The sequence below is a fragment of the Pseudopodoces humilis genome, chromosome 3 (genome assembly GCF_049639895.1).
Source record: "Pseudopodoces humilis isolate 2021_Gansu_Grassland_sample_001 chromosome 3, ASM4963989v1, whole genome shotgun sequence".
Classification (NCBI taxonomy): domain Eukaryota; kingdom Metazoa; phylum Chordata; class Aves; order Passeriformes; family Paridae; genus Pseudopodoces; species Pseudopodoces humilis.
In genome coordinates this window covers 18,309,572-18,336,295 of record NC_142202.1, presented here as the reverse complement: position 1 = coordinate 18,336,295, position 26,724 = coordinate 18,309,572, and the positions used below count along the sequence as shown (strand labels likewise).

Sequence of the window (26,724 nt, the reverse complement as noted above, 5' to 3'; positions counted from 1 at the left end):
CCGCGGCCCGTCGTGCCGGCGGGAGCGCTGCCGCAGCCCGCGAGGATGCTTCGGGCCTGGCGGGCGCCGCCGCTGGCGCGGGCCCGGGCCGGGGCCGCCCGGGGCTGGGCGCGCCCCGCCGCCTCGGAGGCCGCGGCCGAGAGCCGGGAGGATTCCCGGTACCGGCACACGGTGCTGCTGCCGCGCAGCCGCTTCCCCGCGCAGCTCCCGGGGCGGCTGCAGCCCGAGACAGAGCTGGAGACGCAGCAGGTGCGGCCGGGGCCGGGCCGGGTCCCCCGGGGCGCGAGTCCCGGGAGGGACGTGGGGCTGCCCCGGGCGCTGCGGGCCCTGGGCCGCGAGGAGGGCGGGGGTGGTGGGCGCCTGGGTTTGTGTTCGGTCCCGCCGCGCAGGGAGAACTTCTGGCGAGTCTGGGCTCTCTCCTGGCCCGGCCGTCTGGGGTCTTTTTTAGAAAAGCTCGGGCTCTTGAGGTATTTACAGTTTGGATAGTCATAACTTTGATAGAGTTGGTTTTGGAGGAGTGTAACGACCGTCGGGATAGCGTAGTGCCAGCGCTAATAATCTCAGGACTAATATTTCACCCTCTTCCGGCTTTTACGTACGTAAAACCCACTAAATGCCTTCTCTTGCAGAGTTAGAAAAGTGTATTTGTTTGTCTGTCTGCTTTATTTGTTAATTTTAAATCCAGACTTTTTGGAAGTGCAAAGACTTGTGATAGTTTTGGTATTTTTCTCGTCTCTTCTACAGAAATGTGGTTTTTCAGAACTGTACTCATGGCAAAGGCAAAGGAAGACAAAACAGGAATTTTGTCTGCATGACGGACCACCCTATGCCAACGGAGACCCTCATGTTGGCCATGCATTAAACAAAGTAAATATTTACTTATTCCTATTTCATTCTTGTGAAGTGGTAAAAACTTTACTGTCATGTGCTCTCCATTCCCATTTAAATCAATAACACTTTAAAGTGTTTGGGGTTTTGGTAGTTGGAGCTTTTAAAAACCAGTGTTAGGGTTATGTGGATGCCATATTTTGCCATGTTGATGTAGATACCATACTCCAGTATAAATACCGTGTACTGAATGCTCAGTGTTCATTTTGATTCAGCCCTGAGATTTACAACATTACACTGGCCACAAAGTGAGAAAGACTCAAATTGTGAGCTGTCATCCACAGCTTCTCACAGTCCTGGTGCCAGAGCTTGGGCTGCAGCAATGTGCTCTAGGCCAGTGCTGTAGGTCTAGCTCAGTGTTTTAAAAGTGAGAGCAAGTCAAACTTGTTGACTTCAAGTCTTGTATCTCTCAGCTGCACTGGTTATGAACTCCTTGGATCAGAGGTCCTCTAATGTTCTGCCAATGTACAAAATTATAGGCAAAAAAAAAAAAAATGCAGGGTCTTTGGATCACAGAGTGGTTTGAGTTGGAAGGGACCCTGAAGATGATGTAGTTCCAAACCCTCTGCCATGTGCAGGGACACTTTCCATTAGACTAGGTTGCTCAAAGCCTCATCCAGCCTGGCCTTGAACACTTCCAAGGATGAGGCACCCAGAGCTTCTCTGGTCATAAGTATAAATTTATCCTGCAGCTTTTTATATTTGCATTTTTTAAACAGGAGGAGCTTAATTACAAATGTGTCTGTTCCACATGGGGGAGCTAAAGTGATAACGGACACTTGTGGCTTTTCAGATTTTGAAAGACATCACCAATCGCTTCCATGTGATGAGAGGTTATAAAGTGCATTATGTACCAGGGTGGGATTGCCATGGACTGCCAATTGAGTTGAAGGCACTGTCAGAAGTCAAAGGAGGTGAAAATCTTTCACCGATGGAAATTCGGCAGAGAGGTAAATAAAAGCTTTTAGGCTTAATTGTGGCCTTTTCTATTAGTTATTGATGTCATTTTCTATGATCACTGGGTGTATTTGGCAAGCAGAGTAGGATGGAATCTGATGAAATCGGATAATTTCACATAGGCTTAATTTGTTGCTGTAATGGGCATGCAGAGCATTGACCCTTGGTTTAAAAAAAACAAAAGGAGGACAGGGGATTTAGATATCTGCTTTGATTAACTGTATAGTGGCAGGAAGCTACCATTTATCAGATCAGCATCCCTTTGGTTTTTAAAGGCTGAATTTGATTAGGAACTGAAAACATGTGTGTAGAAGTCAGGCTCCTTCAGGACAGCTTGGCTCAGTATCACAAGTAAGAATGTATTTGTTGATTGTTTTTAACAGCCCTACTAAACTATAGGGGGAATCCTTTTGAAGAAAGTCTGCATTATATGGAAACTTTTTTTACAAAATAATTTCAAATACAATATGTGTTGAAAGGCGTCATCGTTCAGCTGCAAAGCTTTTTGTAATGAGCAATTGAAACTGCTTTAATTTGAAATTGTGGTAATGAAATGGACTAACTTATTTTCAGATGTATTTACTTTGAAAATTTTGGATCGGCATCAATAGAGGGAGTTAACTTTCACTGTTACTAGTTTTATAGTGAGAACTTATTTTGAGAAATTTTTCTACCTAACAAAATGTATTTCTTCCTCTTTCTTAAAAAGAAAGTTTGCAGTCTAAAGACTTGTGTCTAGTGTTCCTGTGTTAGTGAAAAAGTGCCACTCCTGGATCTGTTCACTCTTTGCAGTCACTTTTTGTAGCAACCAATCTGAAATATATGTATTTTGAACCATAATAGTTAGGGCATAGGTTCACTACATTCAGCTCCGGCTTTTACTAAAAAAAAATCAATAGTGCATTTTAAGTGGTATTTTATTGATCTCAGTGTGCTAAACCATGTGCTTAATGGAACCTTTCCCTTCAGCCAGAGCATTTGCAGAAAGAGCAATTGAGAAACAGAAATCCGCCTTCATTCGTTGGGGTGTAATGGCAGATTGGGCTAACTGCTACCTTACATTTGATCCGAAGTATGAAGCAAACCAGCTGAGGGTCTTCTTCAAGATGTATGATAAGGTACTGTATTTCTGTGGATGTCTGTATTGATTTTTCATGAGTTTTGTTTCTCCTAACTTTCTCTTTTCTCCTCACTGTCTTCTCTAGGGTTTAATTTATCGTGACTATAAACCTGTGTTCTGGTCCCCTTCAACAAAGTAAGAACCAGCTTACTATTTTGTCTTCAAAATTTTAGCAAGGATGCTAACAGCTTTTGATGTTGCAGCGTGTAACTTGTGTTTGATGTGTACCAGAACAGCTTTGGCTGAGGCAGAACTTGAGTACAACGAGCAGCACATCAGTCGCTCTGTGTATGTGAAATTTCCACTGCTGAAGTCGCCGCCTAAGCTGGCTTCTGTGATAGGTACAACTTTTCTGTAGCTTTACAGACTGACAGCTTTGATTTTTGTTATGATTGTGAGTAAAGTACTTCTATTTTACCTCTGTAGATGGATCATCCCCTGCTAATGTGCTAGTCTGGACCACGCAACCTTGGACTGTACCAGCCAATCAAGCAGTTTGTTACATGCCAGACTCGGCGTAGGTGTCTTTCACTTTGTTCAGTTGTCTGTGTCAGCCCTTACTGGTATTTAGCAGCAAAATTACAACATTCTGGACTGCCATTACAGTTTACTTAAGGCATCTTTTTTGGGTTTTGTAAGCTTTGTTCTATATCTACTAATACATTAATTTCTGCATAAATTTTTATTGAATTATTTCATGAGGCAAGGTTACCTTGAAACTTTTGAGATTTATGAGTGAATTGGGCATGTAAAACGTACTTGTCTGTCTTAGAGATGAAGCATTTCACAGATTGATAGCTTTGTGGTGTTTGAAATTATTTAGTATCACAAAGGCACATTTCCATTGCAGATACTCAATTGTAAAATGTGCAACGACTGGACAACACTTCATCCTTGCAGCAGATAGAGTTGAATCTACAGCTGCTGTTCTGGACACACAGTTTGAGGTTATATCAACATGTAAAGGTACATTTGAATATTGTTAATCTTAAATTGCTTAGAAATCTGATGGTAGGTGTCTGAAAACCAGTTTTGATGGATTAAATGTGTTCATAATCTGAGAATTTGATTCACTAGAATAATACAAAGAGGAGGAGGTGTCTGTCAGATTTACTGTTGGTGTACTGGAGCTCAAATTATCATCCAGAGATTTCAAATGAATTTTTAAAATCTGGATTTACGCTTGGAAAAATGAAATGTAGAGTGCAAGTCTGTTCAGTATCAAAATCTTAATTACACTGAGTGCGGTTTTTCTTTCCATCTATTGTTGATGACAAGAGGTGGCTAATCACAAGTGAGACTGTTGAGTCATTGCAGGTGGCTGTTGTCTGTCTGGACAAACTAAAGCAGTTGAGTTGGCATCCTAACAAACTGCATAGTAGCATTTCCTAACAAGCAGGCTTGGGATTCAGAGTCATGAGTTGGGATTTAGTGTGTCATTTGTGAGCTTTATTCATTTGCCTCTATCGGTGATTCAGTGCTGGAAATATGCATTTGTGATAGAGGTGAGGAATCTGTTTCTATGACTTTTTGTTTTTTGGGTTTTTTTATGTCTTTCCATGCCTTCTCTTTCAGAGGAAGTCTTGGTTTTACCTAATGGTGAATTACTGTGTTTTTTCTCACAGCTTCCACCTTTTTGAATCATGTGATATATAGATAACATCCAAGAGTAGTAGAATTGAACCTTCTTAAAAAGATATTTTGTATGGAACGCGTTCTGTCTAACTTCCCATATATTCAGTAATTAATTGTATTTGTTACTTTTCTGTGTTTGTGTACATAACTGTGTGATGGCAGTTCTTAAACATGTTCCTTCTAGGAGAAAATCATTCTGTGAACACCATTTTGTCATATAGCATATTTCTCAAGCTCTGTGATTCTTGACTTTCAGCAAGGCTTTAATAATAATATTTCTTCTGTGTTTTTTTTAACCATTTGTTCTTTTTCTGCTCTCTGGTAAAAGAAGCTGAATGCATGAATTGTTTTTCTATTTTATCTTTTGTTTGTATTTTTCAGGTGTAGATTTGGCAGATGGTTTTTGTGCTCATCCCACCATTCCTGGCAGAGTCTCTCCCCTGTTACCTGCAAATCATGTGGCAATGACAAAAGGGACAGGATTAGTTCACACAGCCCCAGCTCATGGTATGGAAGATTACAGCGTAGCTTCCCACCATCAGCTACCCACGGTACTTTTTCTTTTCAGCTGTTGCTCTTGATTGCCTGCAACTGATTGACTGTGTGCCCCTAAAATGATTTGTTTTAATTTATGCATAAAACTTGAAAATGTTTTGAAGCATTCACAGAAGGGTGAGTATCACTAATGGCCTGCAGGAATGCAAAATTAATCTTAAAGAAATGTGTATGAGGATAAAAGAATGAAGGTTCCTTCTGCTAATTAAAACTTACAGGGAGGTGTTAGAATCAGATTTTTCTGTTCATTGTGTGGCTTTGTTTTTTAAAGGAGAGCACAGAGAATATTTGTCAAATACTGACTCTTGCTACTCAGAATTGTCTTAACTGGTGACTTACTGATCTGCATCTATGTAGGCTTTTCAGCAAAACTTGTTTCAAAACATACATAAATACAACTCATTTATGCATGGGCAGTTCGTGATTGATGGGAGTGAAGATTCAAGATATGGGGCATAGAGAGGGTTAGGTTTTGCACTGTTTATTTGAAAACTCACTGACATACCTGTGACTGTGATGTATGATAGTTGTGGTATGTGTGCAAATGCAATGGTGCCCATTTCTTCTGATACCTAAAATTCACTTACCTGGTAGATTACTAAACTGCAGTTCACTAAATCTGAAGTGTACTTAAATATTTTGTTACTCATCAGAAAATGAGTCACCTGGTAGAGTATTTAACTCACTTTTGAATACCAAAAAGTTAATTAATTGTCACATGGTATTTTGTTGACATGACTAATTTATTTACTTTCAGGATTGCCTTGTGGATGAAAGTGGGTGTTTTACAGAAGCAGCAGGTCCTGAGCTTAAAAACAAGAATGTCCTTGAAGAAGGGAATGAAGCCGGTGAGCATTTGATGTTTGACCACTTGTTACTTCAACAGTTACAATCCTGCAGGTATATTTCGAGAGTTTGTGTTAACTGGCCGTATTTCAAATATGGATGAGGTACAGGCACTTCTTGCTAAGTGTTGATGGAAAGGGCTGAGTTGAGGTTAACAGCAACCGTATGTCCAAACTGAAATTTAATCTTGCTTCATTTTTTCTCTCAGTCATTAAGATGCTTCAAGCAGCTGGGAGTTTGTTAAAAGAGGAGAAATATGTGCACAGTTACCCCTATGACTGGAGGTCTAAAAAACCAATGATTATTCGTGCCAGCAAACAGTGGTTTGTAAACACAGCAGATGTGAAGGCTGCAGCACAGGTATGTAATTTCACTTTCTTACAAGACACTTGAAGACAACTGATGCTGTTTGGAATCAGCAAAAAAACTCTTGCTGTAGCTCCCTCCAGGATATGTTCTTCCCTAGGGTTTATAAACAGTAGTTGAAAAGTGTTAATTACTTGTTGAAGTGAAATATGTTGTCAATTTTTTTGTCAGTGTTGATATAATCCAGGGTAGCTACACTGACTGGTATATTTTCTCATTGTATTTACAGATGTAGAAGTTTCTTAGAGCTACTGATTTTTTTTCCCTAGAATATTTTTAAAAATATGATGTTTCAAGGAATTAAATTAGAAGACACAATTTTATCACTATTAAATTTACCTTTTTTGTTAGGCTAGCCTTGTGTGGCCAGACATCTTTGTTTGCTGCCCTGTTAATTTTGTCACAGTCCTATCTTAAATAACTTTAAAGCTTGGGGTCTTTTGCTCTTTGAAGTTACGTAAATTTTGTCACAGAAAATTCAGACCAGCACCTTGGAGTAACAGTGATTTTATTCTAACTAGGGCATGAGGTGTATATTCCATATTCATCTTTATCTAGGATGGATGAAAATGTGGTGGTTATTCAGCAGGGCTGGGCGTGAGTGGTAGCCCATTATAGTCAGTTTGTATCAAGGTGGGTTTTCAAAGCAGACAACAGTACAAGTTACAGTCAGCTTTTAAACTTCAGATTAAAGTCACTGATGCCATTTTTAACTCATTTTTAGGGTGTGTCTGCTAGAGAATCGGAGAACTGGGGTTTGGTCAGGAAATACACAGTATATGCAGTGTTCACATAAGTTACTGAGGAGCAGCAGGCAGTTGTCTGAGAATGTGTTGTTTGATACTGGGAATGGGAGAGTAGATCTGTACCATATTTTACTGGCAAAAAACATTATTTGTGTGCAAGCTGAAGCAAGTTCAGCAGTTCACTGTCTCCTTTCTAGGATGTGCTGAAAAAAGTGAAAGTGATCCCTACGTCTGCTGTGAACAGGATGCTGGAGATGCTGGATAGAAGGACATTCTGGTGCATATCACGGCAAAGATGCTGGGGCGTCCCAATTCCTGCTTTTTATCGGAAGAGCACGGGAGAATGCTTGATGAACAGGTACCTGTCTAGACTTAGACACTGAGAAGTGACAGAAGGAGCACTGTCTATTGGGCTGCAGTTAATGGTATTATAAAACTCATTATTTCAAGTCGGAATACATGCTTTTACTTGTAGTTTTTTATACACAGATCTAATTTACCTGTAAGTTATAACAATCAAAAACTTGTTGCTGGAAGTGACTTGTATGTAAATAATAGGAATCAATTTACTTAAACACTTAAGTTACCTAAAAACTCCGCTTGAGATTAATTGCTGCTTTCATCCCTTGCCTTCAGTGAGCTGACAGTCATGATTGGCCTTTCCATTTAAGCCAGAAGTGAAAGAAGTGTTAGAATAGACAGCAGCTGTAATTGTAGCACTTTATATTGAACATTCCAGGTATTGTGTCAAAATAGCTTTTTGGACTTAAGTGACAGTGAGATCTGAAGTGGAATAACCACATTGGTTACAGAATAAATAAGTGCATTTTGTTTCAAAACAAAATTAGAGTGGTTTTGAAGACCAGCCTCAAGTGTAACTGACCTTAGCTATATGATTTGGTATATCCAGATCTTCAGATGCTAGCCTTATTTTGCCATCTTTTAGTTAATAGTATCCAGATACTGCAAACAGTGCATTTCAGGAATTCTAGACATAGACATACATAACAAACATAGACAAACAAACATAATGCAGAGGAAATCCAAGCTATGCTTTAAAACAAAGAAGCTCAACCAAATATGATCCTTTTCTGTCCTGTAAGGACTAATAGAGTTCTGCTTTTACTTCTTTGAGGAACAGAGGTTTTCAGTTGTGAATGCCCTCTAAGAGGTGATTTCATAAAAAGAGTATTGTGGAGTTCCACATTCATTGAATTAGTTCCATAATCTTTTCTGCCTTGAGGTAAGCTGATGTAACTCTGTTTTGTACACCTTAACCTTACAACGTTTTGTGAAAATTCATTATAAGTTTTCACAGTTGGAGATGAACTTAAATCTGTTGCAGAACTTTTTTTTTTTATCCTGATGTTGAATAAATGTGCTGCAGGAGTCCAGCATGTTTTCCAGAGGCTGTACTGAGCACACAAGCTGTAGATAGTAGACAGTAGTAGGTGAGGCTCAGGGTGTGGAGAGCAGGGAATGGACTTTAGACAGGTAGTCCTTAGCTTCACCTGGTGTGACTGGGTGTGTAGGTGCAGAGAGATGTACTTTGGCTCTCTCACCGTAGGCAATAACTGTGAGAAAAGACCACAATAGCCACAATGTCGTTTATAGTGCCTGGATAATGCTGGCACACATCAGGAAATAAATGTGGGGCGTAAAACCATTTTACCTGCAAAGAAGTATGTATGTGTCTATAAAAAAACTACCATTTCTGAGGAATACTTTTTATGTTCTGGTTGAAGAGTAGGTTTCAGAATGTGTGTGTTGCTTAAAAATCGTTAAATATGTAGTTTAACAAGAAAAAAAGTATAATGAAAACCAGTCCAGCAGCTGGCACTCAAAAGTGAAGGGCACCATGTAACAAAAGCTCCTTCTGAACACTGAGGAGCTGGGACAGAAAGCATTTAAAAGGAGGGATGTGTGGGAATTCCTTCAGGTTCTAGTAAAATCACCTTGAAAGGCAGTGACCTGTATTAAAGCCCCTGCCTTTTGTGAGTGCTGGAGCTGTGTGATTATTCCTGGAATTGTGCAAAATGTGGCAGTTGTGGCATTTTGATGGGGTAAACTCTGCCATAGCTACAACACCTCCACCTTTGTGTATAGGTTTTGGCCCAGCAGTCAGACTTGTAGGGGTGAACAAAGGGACAGCATGGCATGTTTGGGTAGAATTCATCTGGGGAATAAAGAGGGATGTTTGGGAAGAAACCAGACATACTCAATATGCTTGAAAAAAAGATTTATTTCATTTGACTCACAGCTTCAAACACTCATTTACAGCCAGTACTCTTTACTTCTAACTTTACTTACTCTAGGTGGAATTTTCAAAGGAAAGTGTAAAGCAGTCATTAAATATTCGAAAAAGTTTGATCATAAATATTTGTAAAGTTAACTGGAGGATACTTCTGTAACTGGAGCTGGAGAGGTGCACAGAATATTGGCCTATAGAAATGACAGGCAAATTTAGAAGACAGTCTGTCAATTCATAGGTCATTTTCCTGGACACCAGTTCTTATTGAAATAAGCAGCTAAACCTGATTGTTTTGTTACATTTGCATTATAATTTTGAAAATAGTATTACAACAGGTTGCTGACATATTTTTTATGAAGTTTCATACTTAGATGGTGTGAATAATAAAATTTAAACCCCAGTAAATAACTTGCATTTCATAATATGAGCAGTTTTTAACTTGAATGCTGGATAAACAACCTTTCAGTAGCAGCTGCTGTGGAGTTTGAGTGACTATCAAAAGTAACAGCATCTCCACTGGAAGTCAGTGTAGTCCACATGGAGTTGCTGTTACATATGAGAGCACCAGTGGTCGATCTTGAGTGATCCTGTTCATGTATCACCTGTAAAAAGACTTCTAAAAAGAAGAAAAAAGGCCCTAAAATTAACTGCTCCCTCTGAGAGTTGCCCCTGAATTTGTCACAGGGAAAAATGCTGAAAGCCCTTCTTTCAAGGTGGAACTGCTTTCTCTAACAGTGTTTTTGCAATCCAGTCTTTCTAACTTAAAAGCCAAGAAGTAGTTTGTAATGTTTGACGCAGAATCTCCATGAGTCGCCCTGCTGCTGTGGCCTCTCCATAACACTAAAAGATATTTGATTCAATGACATTGTCATCTATGATTAGAAATTTAATATACCAATGATGTTTAAATTCTTTTATGCAGAACATGCTACATCATATTGTGACCAGGAGGATAAAAATTATTATTAAAAACCCCTTATAGGAAAGAGAGAAGAGAGAGAGCACAAGCACTTTTTCGTTATTGCCATTTTCAGTAAGAATACAGAGGTGAGATTATGTGGGATTTTTCTGCACAAATGGAAAAAAGAACTTTAAATAATTTAGAGTACATGCACAAATAGATGCTTACACTGTGTGACAGCTTTCAACATTTAATAGATTTCAAGAGTAGACACATTCTAGGAAACTCTGTAACTCATGGTAAAGAAGCAAGAGCTCCAAAACTGTGAGAGTTGTATTTCCAATAGTAGCTCAGCCCAGGTAATAAATGTGAGATACATACTTTAATCTGACCTCACGCAGTAACTGCTTTAAAAATTCGCTGTTCAGATATATATCTATATATTATATATCTGTATGTATATCTGTAATAAATAGTAGTATTGCAAAGATTGTTCTAATGCCTCACAACTTTTGTCTGCTTCCCTGTGACTTTGATTAACACATAAATTAAATTTCTGAAAAACTCCACATGTTGTTGAAGGGGGTCTGTCCTGTGCTCTAATTTGTTTTTTAAAACAATAAGACATTTCAGTGAATTGCAATTAATAGCAGCTTACCATCCCCTGAATACTTACAGCTGTAGTATCGACGTCCTTGTAAAGCAGAAGATAACTTTCCCTCTTTGTTGCTGTTGGAAAGGAGATGGAGAGAACATCAGGCTCTGTATTCTTCTGCTCCTGACTGTATCTTAATGCTGCCTAATTTCTGTTAACAGATTAAATAAGTGTGCAGCATAATCAATATCAGGCTCCCGGGTGATTGGCTGGAGCCGTGGTAGCGTGAATCGCCGTAGGGCTGTCAGAGCGTAGCAGGGACACGTAATGCAAGTTCTTCCAGATAGCCTCTGAATACAGGGCAAAGTTTTACAATGGCCTTTATGGCTCACTCGGGGAATTATCATGCTCACCTTGAAGGCTGCAGATTATAAAGTGATGAGTAGTTATTTGAGCAAGGTGGTTTTCACTTGCACCTTACAGAAAAGTACTTTGCAAAAATCCTCCTCCTTACAATGCAGATACCTTAAATAAAGTTATTTCTCTCTCGTAGTAAAATTAATCATAAAGATGCTGTGAGAAGAACAGAGACAAGTGCAGGGGCTGTGTTTGTTTGTCTTGTGTTTTTCAAACTTAGGAGGAAAAAAGATTTGTTGAAAAGGTACTCTGGAAATTTTTCATCTAAACTACTTCCTCTTAAAAAATGCTTGTTAATGTTCACTTATATTCTATAGGGAAACACTGTATAGTGAAAAAAACTTGCACTGCTAAAATGTTATATTTTTTTAAAATGTGATTTGAAACTGTTACAGAATTTTGAGAATATTGGTAAATAAAAAGTTGACTTCACAGTCCTTGACTCCTTATTTCTTCCTAAATGATTGATAACACAAATCTGACCTTCATTTACTTATCTGAAAACTTTTATCTGTAGCATAATTGTACCTGTTGGTTCTTGTGCAACAAAAATGTCCCTAAAAAACACAAAAGTGTAATCTTTAAATTGAATAGCAATATACTCGATAAAAGGTTAGCCCATAGTATGTTTTGTGGGAATGGTGTATCTTCAAGGGTACACAGCTCTTGTGTGATATTGGCAATACTTACTTTAAATGAAGGCAGGCATTTTATTATGGTTTCCCAAGGGAGAGTAATAGCAAGGGTTTATTTCCTTCTTGTCTCTCCCTTCCCCCACCTCTCATGGAAAGGAAAAAAATGTATCTATTTCTATATGTTGTCCAAGATAGTTTTAGTCTATAGCTGGATTTATCACTTTTTATAAATATCTCGAAATACTGGTATTGTGAAATACCGTATAATATTTTAAAAATGTACAGGTTGAAAATTAATCACTGGAGTTTGTCTCTCCACTGAAATGTATTTGCAATATGATAAAGTTATGTGGAAGACAGGCTTAGTTCCTGTTTAAATTTTCTGCTTTACAGCATGTGCTGGTAGCTTTTCTGCATTAATTGTGGGTATAATTCCTGATCAGACAATTTTCCTGGCTCTCATTGAGGCCAGAGCCATTAGCTGAGCACTGGATTACTTCTTGCATGAATCACTCAACATACACAAATATTTTGCATGGTAATAAACATGTTTCAGGGTAAATCATCCTCTTCGATTTAGCTACTCTTGTTTTCTGCTGGTGACTTCCATGGGTAAGACTCGGCCAGTGAGAGGAAGGCATTGAAACTGTGGGGAGTGCTCTTGAAATCCTCACATGAAGACATGGTTATATATAAATGTCTTTAAAAATACATTCATAGTGTAATTGAGAAGAATTCAAGGTAGAAAATTCTGTTGGCAAAGAGTGAAAAATAGTATTGTGTATTGTTTTTTCTAAAATGTTCCCGAGTGTTGCAGTATCATCACTAAAAGTCAAGATGTAAATCCAGCTTTGTCAGTGGAAGATATTGATCCTGCAAAAGACAAATTCAGTGGAATAGTTTAGTCCAGGCTGGTGCAGATTTCTTTTTTGTTTTTCTTGCAAGCTTCCTGAATTTGAATATTTCAGGTAAAGGAGGCAAGACATAAGGGTTACACATCAGCTATCTGCCAGGAATTGTACCAGGACTGGGGTTGTTTGCTTTTGTCTTGGAGAAATTATACTCTGTCAACTTGAAGTATAGCCAAACAGGCCTCTGTGCAAATATTTCTGGAAAGAAGTGGTACCATTCAGAACTGGAGCTCTTCAGTGTTGTTCTAGCAAGATAAATGTTAGCAGATACATTACAAAGCCATAAACTGTGTCCTACCACCATTTAAGTGGAAGGTGAAGGATGCCTGTCCTGGTTTGAAAGGGGTGGAATGGTGGTGGTGCCAGCTGGATGTCCATGTGTGAATGTTGCTTCTTAATGGCCTTTCCCTTCAGAGAGCATGCTGGGATGTTCTACAGGAATTTATTTTGAGAAGTAAACTGATTAATTGATGATTGATGGATTGATACAGAATTGATGTTCTGTCATTGCAAATTGAACAGTTGAGCAAAACTGCATTTTTTCTTTTTTCTTGCCGTTGCAGCTCATGTCATGAACTGAAGTAATTTGTTCTATAGCTTCTTGGAGAACAAGCTTTTGTGCTTAAAGCCTATGTGTAAGAGTCCATTAAGTGTTTCAGTGATGTAGCTCAGCTCATTAGCAGTGCAGTAAAATACTATGCTGAAAACCAAACACAAAACTGAGTGATGACTGAAGAAGATAATTTGCCTTCTGTGTTTTCAAGATAAATATGCCAGTGCCAGATCATTATTTTACTTTTTCCCCTTTCGCAATACTGCATCAAGAAATTAGTTAACTGATTAAATCTTCGTTTCTCAACTTAAAAACGAATCTATGGTGGCCTGGGTAACACAGCAGGATTAGTTTTAAGTTGGCAGGTTATGATGATCTGCTGTACTCCTTAAAATACAGCAGATGTCTTAAAAATCACCTCTTCAAGTGCTCTGTGAGTCAGCAAGACAAAGTGTGTGGGGTTCCTCTTTGGTTTTTTAATATACCTTAATTTATGTCTAGACTTGGCATTAAGCAATATTAAAAATCAATTCCCCGTAGCCTTACCTACTGGGGCCAAGGATTGAATGTGTCATAAATAGTGCACGGAACTGCACACCTTGAGGTTGCCTTATCTGTTCAGATCAGAAAAAAACGCTTAGGTAACTTTTTAATTTTTCTTATTTCCATAATATCTGTTTATTTCAGGACCTTTGTCCTGGCTGGTGCTATATGATATGAGCTCGTAGATTGCATTCACAGTGTACATTGAATGGTTCATTATCACTTCTCTACTGGGTGCAGAATTTTCAGTTTCTTTCATTGTTTGGATTCATATATTTATATTTATTACTATTTTAAAAATATGTTGCTAAAATGGGGGAATTAAGGCAACTGGAAGCCTAATATAATTGAAAAGCTGTCATTTCATCACTCCTTTTTACATGAGTTCTCAAGATCTCTATATCCAGTAGGTAAAATAAACCTGTTGTCAAGAAGAGGAGATATTTTGAGGGGAAATAGTTGCATAGTTTCTTTAAATTCAAGGTAAATAGCAAATAAAATGGATTTTAGAAGTTTCCAAGCTTCTGGCATCTTTTCTGAGTGTCCCAATTATGGAGTATTTGCAGATGAAGATATCTGGAATCCATGTGGGTTTTTATATGTTGTACAAATCCTCCCATCTTGGAAGGCAAAAATAGAAAATCTCTAATGCAGGCAGGAAACTCTGAAGTCTTGTCTGGATTAGAAGCTGGAAAGTCACAGGTTCTAAATGGCTTGGTCTGTGTATCTGCATCTCACTGCTTTGGGTCTGGGAAAGGTGTGATTAATTCCTCCATTCATAAACCCCTTTTTTCTTTCTTCTAACCCAGTGAAACTATCACAGATGTCATCAAAATAGTGGAGCAGCAAGGGACAGATGCATGGTGGGCCCTCCCTACCGAACAACTCCTGTCCAAAGAGGCTGTAGCAAAGGTAAACTTCTGACTTTAGGTACAGCAGGTGCTCAAGACAGTTGAGTGATGGGAAATAATAGAAAAACTTCGTTTATTCCTATGATACTCTTCAGTCTTGTACCCTCATGAGAAGATATCTTGTGAAAGGGGTATTCAAAAAGTGAGATCTGAGTGGGGCAGTATACAATTGGATTTGGATCAGAAGGAAAGTGACATCCGAATTAACCAAATTATGTGCCCAAATATGTATTAGGTCTTGGTCATTAAGATGGATTAGGATTTTTATTTAGTTCTTCCTAACTTTTTATTGTTCTTTAACAATTGTATACCTAAGATAGCACAAAGCTGTAATGTTTCTGTGCTATCTGAGGCTTTCTTTGTAATTTTTCCTTGCCCTACATTGGGCTTCCATCAGTAATTATCTGAAAACTCTCGTCAAAAATTATCTACATTATTTTGTGTTCACTCACAAAGTTGGTAACAGAACCTATACAAAACTGGTCCAGAAACCAAATTTGCTTTATTTCTAGCTTTGAAAAGCATTGGTGGTATAGAGTATTCTATTTGCATTATTTAATAATTATTCTCTCAATAGGCTGGTGGTCATGATGTTTCGGATTATGTCAAGGGACAAGATATCCTAGACATTTGGTTTGACAGTGGAACTTCCTGGGCTCATGTTTTGGAAGGTAAGGAACTCCTACATGTTGATCCTTCTTTTAAAATACTTTGAGAACAAAATGTAACTGTTGTGTGTAACAGTGTTTGTGTCAGCAAAACTGAGGCAGATTATGCCAGCAGCAGGCTGGCTGTGACTTGTAAAGCTGCTTTTGCTTGTAAAGATAAGGATTTAATGTTGGCAGACTCATTTTCAGCATAATTAAAGTTCAGGTTTTTCTAATATTCTGCTCTAATGATTCTGCCATGTGGTGTACTGTGTAACTGCTAATCACATGCTGCTTGTTTTGAGTGGAGAAGTGTCATGGCACAGCCCAGGTACAGTGCTGCTAGTTGGTAACACTTAAATTGTTTTTAGTTAACAAATTTCAGTTTGTGCTCGTCTGTGCTATTTGAAGCAGAACAAGACTAAGATCAGCTGCTGAGTCTAAGTTTTATAATTTAAAAGTGTAGGTGTGCTTTTTCACTTTTGATTACTTTCAGTAACCAAAGCAGTATATTGTGGCTTTAAATATTTATACTTGCTATATGCTGTTTATGGTTCCTACTGCCAGTAGTTGCTACTCAGCAGGTAGTAGTTAGATATTTGTATAAAAAGATGTAAAATATACACTGTTTGCCTGGAGGATAGTGCAAAGTCAGGAGCTCTTTCTAAAGGAGGAGTCTGGTCCCATACATCAAGTCTGTTGGACTTTAAACTCTCTGTACACAATTGCATGGTAACAATCTTGTTGAATTATAAAACACGTTAGTACCAGAGTTTTATTTCTTAGCAACGCAGTCAGGCAGCAGTACCATCAGCAAACATTAATTTTCTAGACTTTTACATATATTGAGGTTTATGTTCTTTAAAAATATTTCTGGTTTGATTTTGAAAGGTCTAACAAAGTAGCGGTATTTTATGCAGTTACAAACTTGCATTGTTAACGGGCTGAACACCTCAGCCCTCTAATCCTGTGTAAAGGAGATAACTTTTCATAAGGAATAGCAGAATCAAGACTCTGGATTTGTTGTTAATTTGTGTTAAGCTCCCATATGGATTCTGTAGTGTCTAATAAATATTTGGGTTATCACAGTACAGACTTAGTCCTTCACGGAACAAGTTCCTCTTCTTTACCTACTCCTCTCTTTTCATGAAATTTGCTGGAGCTTGGTGTGTGTAAGGCATCTTCTGCTGTGTGACACAACTGGAATGGCCCCACTGCTGTAAAAGCTGGGGATTGGCTCACCAGCAGTGTAACCTCCTAACCCTGTTTATTCTCAGAAATGACACAAAAATTGCATTACCTTTTTTTCTGTGTAATTGAGGCTTCCAGCCACTGCCACAAGAGAAGTACAGTCTGTGATTCATATCAAACTGCTGGTTTAATTCACCTTTTATGAAACTTTGCAAGAGAAGTTATTGAATTAAGAGTTCTGACATCTATTTCCCAAATACGCTCCAGTTTTTAAAGCTTTTTGCAGAACTTCTTCCAATATCAATGATAATCAGTAAGGCTTATAGACAGGGTAATGGGGTGGGGTTTTTACCAAAGTAAACTTGGAGAAAAAAAAGATTAAATTCATGGAGAAATCCAAGATTGCTTGAAGAATGTCATAATGGGAAGAACTAATTTTGTGGTAGGAGATGAGTGATAGCGGGTGTTGTTGCTGCCTTCAGTGTTGGTGCCAGAGGTTCTCAGAAGAAAGCACGATTTACTTTCAGGGCAACTGCAGGATATAAAAGATGGCTAAAACTGAGACTAATGTTTGTTTCACTCAACCCTGAACTCAAGTTATTGAAAATTCTAAATCAATAATCTGTTAGTAACCAGCAGGAATAACAGATATTACAGATTTCCCTGTCAGTTCCAATCTTGTGAAAGTAATTCCTTCTCTCCAGCATTTCTGCGACTCAGGGAACTTGGGCTTGAGTTTTCAGTGCACTTGACCCAGCTGTGTCTGAGTTTACTAAAGGAGATGCAGCTGTTAATAAATGAATCCCTTTAGGTGATGGCCACACAGATTGCTGTTGAGAAGGGGGTGAAGAGGGCCAAGAAGAGAGATTCTGCTGAATGAGGTTAAGGGAATTGCTCATTGACAGCCAAGCCCAATGTGTAAATCATAGGTTGCATTACCTTTTGCCCTTGCATAGTCCTATTTCTAATGCTTGCCCTGCTGCATCTCATTCCAGGGACTGGGCCTCTTTCTGATGGACATGGCTTAAAGTTACTCTTTTTCCATTAAATTATGGTTGGCTCCCTTTTTCCAGCCTGGGTGTGCCTAAGGTACCACTTGTAGCTAAATGACAGATTAACCAAACTGTTCTACGTCAGCAGTGTGGCAGGTAGGAAGGTGCAACCCACACACTAAAATCGGAGATTTGGCTACTAGATTTGTAGTCACAAGCCCAAAATTGTACAGCTACAAGTAGACTGTGTGAAATAAACTGGCACTCTCACACTGGCATCACTGAGAGCAGATCCACAAGTGCAACATTCTCTGAAATCCCGCTGCCCCTAAAGTTTTCTGGGGATGCTGTTTGCTTTGTTAATGCTCTGTTTGCCTAACACTGTTTTCACTCAACAGTTTATTGTTGTGCCCTCTCATCCTGTTTGTTTCTTGCTACACATGCCTTAAATATTTTTTTTTTTGGAAGAGCTGTTCTATGCAATGTTAAAATTTAAGTCCAAATGCTTCATACATGGATAACTGCATTTTCACAAAATGCTGTGAGGTAGAATAGTGTTAATCCACTGCTTTCAAAAAGAAAGTGGGGTAAAAGCAACATTTTGTTCAAAAGCATGTGCTAATTTTAAATACTTAATGCTGTGGTGCCTAGCACTTTTTCTGTTGTTCTTTTGCTTTGAAGTTCAACTTTTTGACAGAGCTCTTTTCAGTAGCTCCTTCTGGAGCATCCATTTAAGAGAACTCTAATGTCTTAAAATTCTCCTACGTTTTCCTCATGGGCAGAGTGCCATATTCACTACAACCTTGAGATGATTGTTTCTTTAATATTTCATATAAAAATGCACACTGGGCTTTATTGTGATGTGATTTGCCACTGGTAAAAGTCACACAGCTTTTTACCCACAGTTTTGTGGGTATTGCAATGATGGTAGTTTTCAACATCATAACTTTTTTCCCTATCTTATTGGCTAATGTTTAACTGAATGAATGTGATTATTTTACAGCTTGAGTATCTAAGTGTTTAAACTTTTGTGCTGACTGAAAGGTTTGAATTTATCTTAGCTGGTTCATTCCTGGCATTAAAATACAATACGTTTAATCTAAAAGTCAAAGTCTGTAAGATCAAAGATATGGAATCTTGAAATCCAAACCAGAAGGATCATAAATTATAATTCTCTTTAATGACCTATGTACTATACCTCAGTTAAAATAAACAACAGAAAAGTCTTTTTGGGATTGTTGGACATACTTCTCAATTGACCAAAAAAAAAAAAAAAAAGAGCACTGTTGTAATTAATTTATATATATATATATATATATATATATATATATATATAATAATCACAACTTTAACAAAACTGAGGAAGGCGAGCTACTTATAAGGCAGGTTTTGCATATGCAAACCTCATGTTTGTATTTTACAGATAAAATGTTCAGGCCTCTGTTAACTTTGCAAGCACCAGTAGCCAACTTGCCAGATGTACTAGTTCCTGTCAGAAAAGCCCAATCCAGTTTGCTCTTTGTAATCAGTTGTTTGTTGAAATTCTTCTCTAACTGCTGGCATTTCCATGAAAAGTTTCTCTAAAACCAGTGGCTAGTAAACTAGCTGTAAGTAACAAATGTGTTGTTACATATTTTCTAATGTTACTGTCTTCCTTACCACAAATATTCTTTTTTTATCTTGTCCTCACAAGTATTTTTGCAGTCTCTTAATACAAAGGCTGCTCCTTACTTACTGTACTTCTAAACCCCAGACTCTTGGTATGTTTCCTTGAATGAATAAGCAAATGTGTAAAAACCGTGATATCCACCCACACATTTTTCCTGTGCTACCTGGATCTGTGTGGCCTTGACCTTTGTAATGTTGAACTTCCCTTTATTGCAGGATGGATCTAAATATCGAAACTCCCATTAAGTTAGACAAATAAATCAAGTGTGTCAGCGGCAGAAAGAAGCATTGTCTCAGGGGTCCTAGGAAGAGTTAAAAAGGAGATAGTGAATAAAACTTGAGTAGAGGAACTTCTGTCCAAACACTGAGAAAGCAACACTACCAACTTGTAGAATCAAAACTAAATTCCTGACAAATATGTGTATGGTTTTGCACCTTTGTCAGCTTTAACTTGCATGTTCTGCTGTGTTCCACATTATTCTGTTCTCACTCTGGTGACCTGTCTGGGATTGCTTAGGACAAGGAGGACCTTTTTGAGTCAACAAGTTTTGTACCTTTTTGTACAGTGACTGAATTCCACCAGTAAAGCCATTTAAACTGTGCTGTCCTCTCTCAACCCTGTGGAATAGCTGGGTTTGCTCTTCTGATTTTAATGTGTAGCTAATACCCTGCCTGCTTTGCAGCCCAATTATCCTCTAAAGTACTCATTAGCTCCACTTGCTCTTCCCTAGCATTCCTCTTTTTTTTCCTGTGTGTGTATTTACAGGGAATAATATTTCTACTCAGCCTTCACAAGAATAAACTAAACAAACCAGGCTTTTCCAGATGCCTCTATCCCCAACAAGCGTTCTTGTTTCCCATGTTGTCCTAATTCTTTCCTGAAGTTTTTAATCTTCCTGGAACACCAGTGACCAAAGATGTAATTTCTGTCACAGATGAGCACTGGTCACTTCCAAAACTTCCTGCTCTCTGTAAATGCCTTTCATGAGCTGGTTGAGCACCTTACCTCTGTAAGGTGCCTTGTGCCCTGAGTAATTCCAAATGGGAAGGCTCCAGATGGTGGCATAGATTTCATTAATTCCGAAGTATATGAGGTTTTCTTGGGTTTTCCAGTTTGTTTAGGAGTACTTGGAAAGTATTCTGAGAACTCTTGTGAAGCAATCTGAGAGTGACAGCTTCTTTTCATAATTTATTATTTAGTTTGGGAGAGAGCAAGCTTATTTGTTAAATTCTGGAGTGTAGCAAGTTTTGGATTATTTTAAAAATTGTGATACTAATGAATCCCTTGTATCATGGTTAAGTAACTATACATAATTTTGAAAGTAAATGAATGAATGAATGAATGAAAATTACCTACTGGGTTTAAAAAGCAGAATAAATGTTACTAATCACTTTCAGAGATTTTGTGTGTTAACTGCTTTAAGATACAAGGTCTGATATTTCAAATAAAATGTTCTGGTTTTAAAGGTGCAGAGCAAAGAGCAGATACATACCTTGAAGGAAAAGACCAGCTGGGAGGTTGGTTTCAGTCCTCTCTCTTAACCAGTGTGGCAGCAAGGAAGAAGGCACCATACAAGTAAGTGTGTGGATTACAAACACATTTCTAGTCCATTTATTGAATGCTGGGCTTTTGGAAGTGTGCATAAAGTAGTGTATAAACAAGAGAAATCAAACCAGTACCAAGTATCTGAGATATGTTCTTATATTTACAGTATAAAGTTTTTCTCATATTAGATTCTAATTAATTTAACTTTTTTCTGTCATAATTCTCTTAATGTTTTCATTCTTAGTCATTTAGGAATTGCATTATCAGATACAAGTCTGGCTTTTTGCTATCTTTCCCACTCCCATAATTAAAGAAATTCTTTGGGAAGTGCAGTGTGCAAATCTCCCAAGATCACTGACTCGTGAATTCAACATTAGGCTGTAGGGAATTTGGAATAGCTGTGTGCTTGTGTTCTGCTGGAGCTGTGGCACACCATTTATCTCCTGGAAGATGGAGAGCATAGGGAAGGGGAATGTCACTCAGCTGCAAAGAGGCTGTGCAATTTTGGGAAATGTATCGGCTTAAAAAGTAAATAACACTTTAGTCTTTAATTAATCTGAAATACACGGGGATATCTAAACAATCTGTTGCTTGCACAACAAAATTAAATGAGGAAAATGAAGTTGTTTGCTCTCCTTGGATGGCAGTACAGGGCATATTCATGGTTGGTTGAACTTGGGGGATGAAGCCTCAGGCTCACCAAATACAGGGGGCTTCTGTATGCTTTGACTTAAGAATATCCTCATTAGAAATCTATTCTTAGCATGGATTTTTCTTTGGGATTTTGTTTTCACTAAAATCTTTCCTGCAGGACTCTGGTGGTTCATGGCTTTACTCTTGGCGAGAAAGGGGAGAAGATGTCCAAATCTATTGGCAACGTGGTTGACCCTGATGTCGTCATCAATGGAGGCGAAGTAGGTCAAGCTCCTGAGTTTCTCAGAGCTGCCACTTACAACCTTTCACTGCCAGGTTCTGCAGCTGTCTTGTGGCAGAACTCTGTCAGGCTCTTGGCTGTACTGAAGTTCCATTTGGCTGGACTGAAAACCTTGAGTTGTGTTGCTTCTGCTTTAGTGCAAGAAAAACCCTCACCTTTCTTCTCTGCTAAGAGAAAAGAAAATTATGCGGAGGGTGTACAATGGTTCTTTTTTACCAGTGTTGATGGAGTAATGGAGAAGAGGAATAATAAAAACAAAAAAAAAATTAAAATCATGAACCTCTGCTGGCAAACTGACTGAAGCCTACCATGTGTGGCTGGGAGTGGAGCAGTCAGATGTAGCAATTGCACCTCAGCAATCTCTGCTCTCAGGCTGTTATTGACTCTGGAAACTTCATTCCATGGTCAGGGAGGTTACACTGCTGTTGCTTCTCTGAATTTCCTTCCCCCCGCCAAGTCCTGCTGTTGCTCCTTCTGAGGCTGCTGAGATGATTTTGCAACTCACTAGACAAAAGAATCAGTTCTTGAATGACTTTCTTACCTGATTAATTACAACACAATTGTTTCTCTTCTTTCAAAAGGAGAAAAGCTATTTTGAGAGTTGAAAACAGTCTGAAGGGGAAGAAAAACTGATGTAGTTTTAGATATTAACATTGCTATTTTGATGATAAGCATTCAAAGGATTTCAGACTGCAGATGAGCTTCTCTCAGCTTACCTGGGTTCTAGCACTGCCTGTAAACAGCGTGCTGCAGGTGTGGGTTGTAGCCCTGCTCAGCAGTAACCCCTGCTAAAAGAGGGGGAAGCCTCCACCCACAGCGGCCTCTGGGCACATGGGACAGAGTTTTAGGTAGTCCTGCAAGGAGCAGGGAGTTGGACTGCATGATCCCTATGAATCCCTTCCAACTGGAGATATTCTGCATCTCTGTGCTTTTCTGTCTGTCCTCAGGATCACACCAAGGATCCTCCATATGGTGCCGATGTTCTCCGCTGGTGGGTGGCAGAATCCAATGTTTTCACGGAGGTGCTGATTGGGCCTGTGGTGCTCAGCGCTGCCAGAGATGACATCAACAAGGTAAGAGCCACCAGTGCCAACACTGTTCATCCCAACAACGGGTCCTCTGTGTACTGCCTGCAAAGCTTTCCAGTCTTTAGACTAAAGAGAGCTTTTCCAAGCTTATTTAGGGATGTACTACTGCTTTTTACACCTGTGGGTCAAAAAATGTGCTGAGAAAAAGACTCATTTTGGAGATTTGTGTTTTGGTAATAGCCAGTCTTTCTTTTTCTATAGGTCCTTTTGCCATGTGCTCTTCATGATGCCTTTGTAAAAATTCAGTAGTTTTGAAAAGTAGTCAGTTTTAGTTAATGATGGAATTATGAGCATTTTGTGTTTCATCTGAAGCACAGGCTAATAATGTTTAATTGCTCTGGGTTGTCCTAGCTCCGGAATGTGTTACGTTTCATGCTGGGAAACGTGGAGGGCTTCAATCCAGAGACAGATTCCATCCCCCCTGCAGAGATGTACATAGTGGATCAATACATGCTGCATTTACTACACGAATACGGCAGCAAGGTAAGGGGGAATTGTGTTTAGATGAACATGTGTGTAATGTTTTCCTTTGGTTATATTTTCGCCAGGTGTGTGAGTAAAGTGTGTGTGTCAAGCAGGCACATTACAACCACAAAGGATCCTTCAATGCAATGTGCACTCCCTTAAGCCTGTCTCAATTTTTGAGGAAGACTTTAACATTCTTAACTTGGTTTGGATGTCGACCAGATTTTCCCACTAACTGCCCAAGGTCTCAAATTAGAAGTCATTAAAGATAGATATTAAAAGAAACAAACCCAAAAACTAGAGCTTTGGAAATTTTCTATTGTACAGAACTTTGTAATTTCTGTCACTCAGACCCATTCTGCTGAAACCATGGGCATAGTTTCCCCTTTTCTTTCCACTCAAACTTGAATGGAAATGATTTCTTTGGCCTAACTATTAACTGACTTAACTTTTTTCCCCTCCAACAAACTTCCAAAGTTTCTGCCAAACTTTGTGCCACTCATTCCATTTTCTCTAAAGTTTAGTTTATCAGGGACTGTCACTGCACATACTGTGCAATGCACAGCATACTGTGTGATGCAAACCAATGCACTGTTCTTACCTCCCTTTCCCAGGTTACAGAAGCTTACAAACAATATGATTATAGCAAAGTTGTTCGACTGCTGCAAGCATTCTGTTCCAGAAGTTTGTCTAACTTCTATTTCAGTATGATCAAGGACAGGTGAGTTCCTTCCTACTGCCTTTAAAAGGGAAGAAAGAAAGGAATGGGTCTGAAATGGAGGTAATAAGGTTCCAGGTGAATGCTGAGTGAACACAGGTGTTTCAGAGACCTGTCAGTGCATTCAGCTGAGTGGTTGTCATTGTTGTGCTCTCTTCTGTCCACTGGTGGTACTGAACACTAAAAGGTCATCAACCAAGCACATTTAAAACCAAATAAATATTTAAAGACAGAGTCTTGGATCTATATTTCTATCTAGAAAGGGTGTGCATCTGAATTTGGAAGAGGAAGGGCTTTGAGCAGTTAGCTGTGCAACTAAGTGTATTTATTTGTTTTTTTCAGATCAGTAAAAGAATCCCAAGGCTGTGACAGATACCTGTGTAAATGTACATGGGCTGTTTCATGGGGCAGAAGGGGGGTGGGGGTTATACTGATCTTTAGTTGCCAAAACATGAGTAAAGGAGGAGTGGGGCAAGAGAAAGAAGCCCTAATGCTAAGGTTTACAGATAACCAGAACAAAGAGCTGACAGCTGCAGGCTCAGCTCCCTGAGGACAGATTCTCTCTCCCCAAATTAATATGTAGAGAATCTCCCCTCCTGTGACAAACTCCTTTCCTGTGGCTGCAGGTGCAGATGGTCCTGCCTATAGGCCACTGTGCTTGCCAAGGGAAGGGCACTCCAGAAAAGCTTTCCTGAGAAAGGCTGGCTGGGTCAGACTTCTGTACATCCAGTAGCAGTCCCAAAAGTGTGACTGTTGAGCAGAAACTTGAACATAGGAATACTTTCCAGCTTTCCCTGCTGTCTTGCAGGCTCTACTGCGAAGAAGCAAAGGATCCTAAGCGTCGTTCGTGTCAAACCGTGTTGGCAGAAGCTCTGGACATTGTTGTCCGCTCCTTTGCACCCATCCTGCCCCACTTGGCAGAGGAGGTTTTCCAGTACATCCCTTACAGGAAAGGTAAAGCACATACCACTGCTAAGCAATTCCTTTAGTGCACTGTTGAATTGCACAATTACAGGGAATGCAATTACAGAAATATGCCACTCTTTTTTATTCATTTCATAAACACTCAAATAGACTAAAATAAGAATTGCTATGTTTTGCTTTCAAGATGCAGAGGGTGTGTTTCGTACTGGCTGGATTAATGCAAGCTCAGCATGGAAGAAGCCTGGCATTGAGGAAGCAATAGAAGGTGCATGTGCAATGAGAGATTCCTTCCTTGGGTCCATCTCTGGCAAGAATGCTTTGGAATATGAAGTCATCATTGTAATTGAGCCTGGATTGCTGTTTGAATTAATGGAGGTAAAAAATACAACTAAGAGTAGTGCTGTCTGTGTGAAAACTTTCTTCTGCTTTGTATTTACCAGAGCATCACAGAACAGGGTGGAAGGCACTGCTGGAGCCTGTACAGCACAGCCCCGTGCTCAGGCAGGCTTAGGTAGAACAGGTTGTCCAGGCCTCTGTCCAGTTGGTTTTTGGATACTTCTGAGGATGGAGACCCTACCAGCTTGCTGGGCTACTTGTGCCAGTGTTTGACCACCTTGAAAATAAAAAATCAGCTTTGTGTTTTCTTGGAGAAGGATCACCAGCACCCTGCTGGCAGTGCTCAAATACAGCATCATACAGTGGGATACTGCTGGCCTTGTCCCTTGGGAGAGCAGAACACTGGCTCATGGGCAGCTGCTTGGCCAGCAGGCCCCTTTCTCTTAGACACTGCAGCTCAAGTCTGTCCTCCTGCTCCTGGCAGGAGTAAATCAGACTCTTGGTTCAAACCATCCACTCTGATTAGGAACCACAGTTCATTATTTATTTCATAGAATGGACAGTTCTGAGAAACAAAACCAAATTCTGAGTCTGAAAGTTCTCTGTCCCCCAGGCACTGCAGGCTGAAGAAACTTCCAGTGTTTCCCAGCTGAATGAGATAATGATGGCTTCCCAGACAACCCTGCTGAGTGAGCTCCCCAAAGAAACACCTTCAGATGCAAACATCACCAAAGGGACCTTTCTGATTAACTTGGAAGGTAAGATAACCATTGCAGACAGGCTCCTGCACTACAACACAGGGTTGTTCATGGCTTGAGTCTTACCTACAGCTCCAGCCTCTCTCAGCAATGACACTTTCTTTGACAGGTGGTGACATCTGTGAACAATGTTCATACAAAGTTATAGCCAGACCCATTGCCAAAGCAAAATGTCCTCGCTGCAGGCGATACACAGCTGAGTCCTCAAGCACTCCCTGCCCACGGTGCCTCCAGGTCCTTGCTGCTGGAAAGGGGAGCACGTGAAGAAAAAATGCCTATGCAAAAGCTGCTCCAAAGTGGCTGAAGCAGCAGGTCTGCATACTGGAACCTGTAGAAGCAGATGCTTAAGCCCCAGCCTGAGCAGGAGTATTATATATTTTGGGGAACCTTATGTGTATGTATATATATATACACATATATATATATATATATACACACTACTTCTGTATATCACTTTTCAGCTTAATAAAAAGGGTGGTTAAAAATAATTGACTGGTTTACTTGTTCTTAGCAACCTGTGTTTGTGGAAGTTCACTTCCGTATAAGAGAAAATCATCGGTGAAACAGCCCTTGGTTAGTTTTTATACCCGCAGCTGGTAGTTCAGCATAACCCCAGAGAACCAATCC

The 26,724-nt window shown here is 39.4% G+C and overlaps 1 protein-coding gene across 1 annotated transcript; it reads left to right on the top strand.

Moving 5' to 3' along the window:
• The first annotated feature begins 45 nt into the window (after positions 1-45).
• On the top strand, positions 46-26,585 carry IARS2 (isoleucyl-tRNA synthetase 2, mitochondrial). The gene is made up of 23 exons (XM_005523318.3): positions 46-249; positions 745-867; positions 1,682-1,838; positions 2,815-2,963; positions 3,051-3,100; positions 3,197-3,306; positions 3,392-3,482; positions 3,816-3,931; positions 4,982-5,151; positions 5,913-6,003; positions 6,210-6,361; positions 7,311-7,471; positions 14,729-14,831; positions 15,408-15,501; positions 20,796-20,904; positions 21,686-21,788; positions 22,756-22,881; positions 23,248-23,379; positions 23,976-24,082; positions 24,888-25,033; positions 25,188-25,378; positions 25,953-26,097; positions 26,207-26,585. Exons 1-23 carry the CDS (start codon positions 46-48, stop codon positions 26,359-26,361), a joined length of 2,985 nt encoding a protein of 994 aa, XP_005523375.2. The 3' UTR covers positions 26,362-26,585.
• Positions 26,586-26,724: the final 139 nt, after the last annotated feature.

What these genes read in the sequence shown, in the direction of transcription:
- IARS2 (XM_005523318.3), top strand. Translation starts at nt 46, where the DNA reads ATGCTTCGGGCCTGGCGGGCGCCGCCGCTGGCGCGGGCCCGGGCCGGG. An exon ending in CCCACCATCAGCTACCCACG is followed by an intron (nt 5,152 to 5,912) that starts GTACTTTTTCTT and finishes ATTTACTTTCAG; the next exon opens with GATTGCCTTGTGGATGAAAG. An exon ending in TCGTCATCAATGGAGGCGAA is followed by an intron (nt 21,789 to 22,755) that starts GTAGGTCAAGCT and finishes GTCTGTCCTCAG; the next exon opens with GATCACACCAAGGATCCTCC.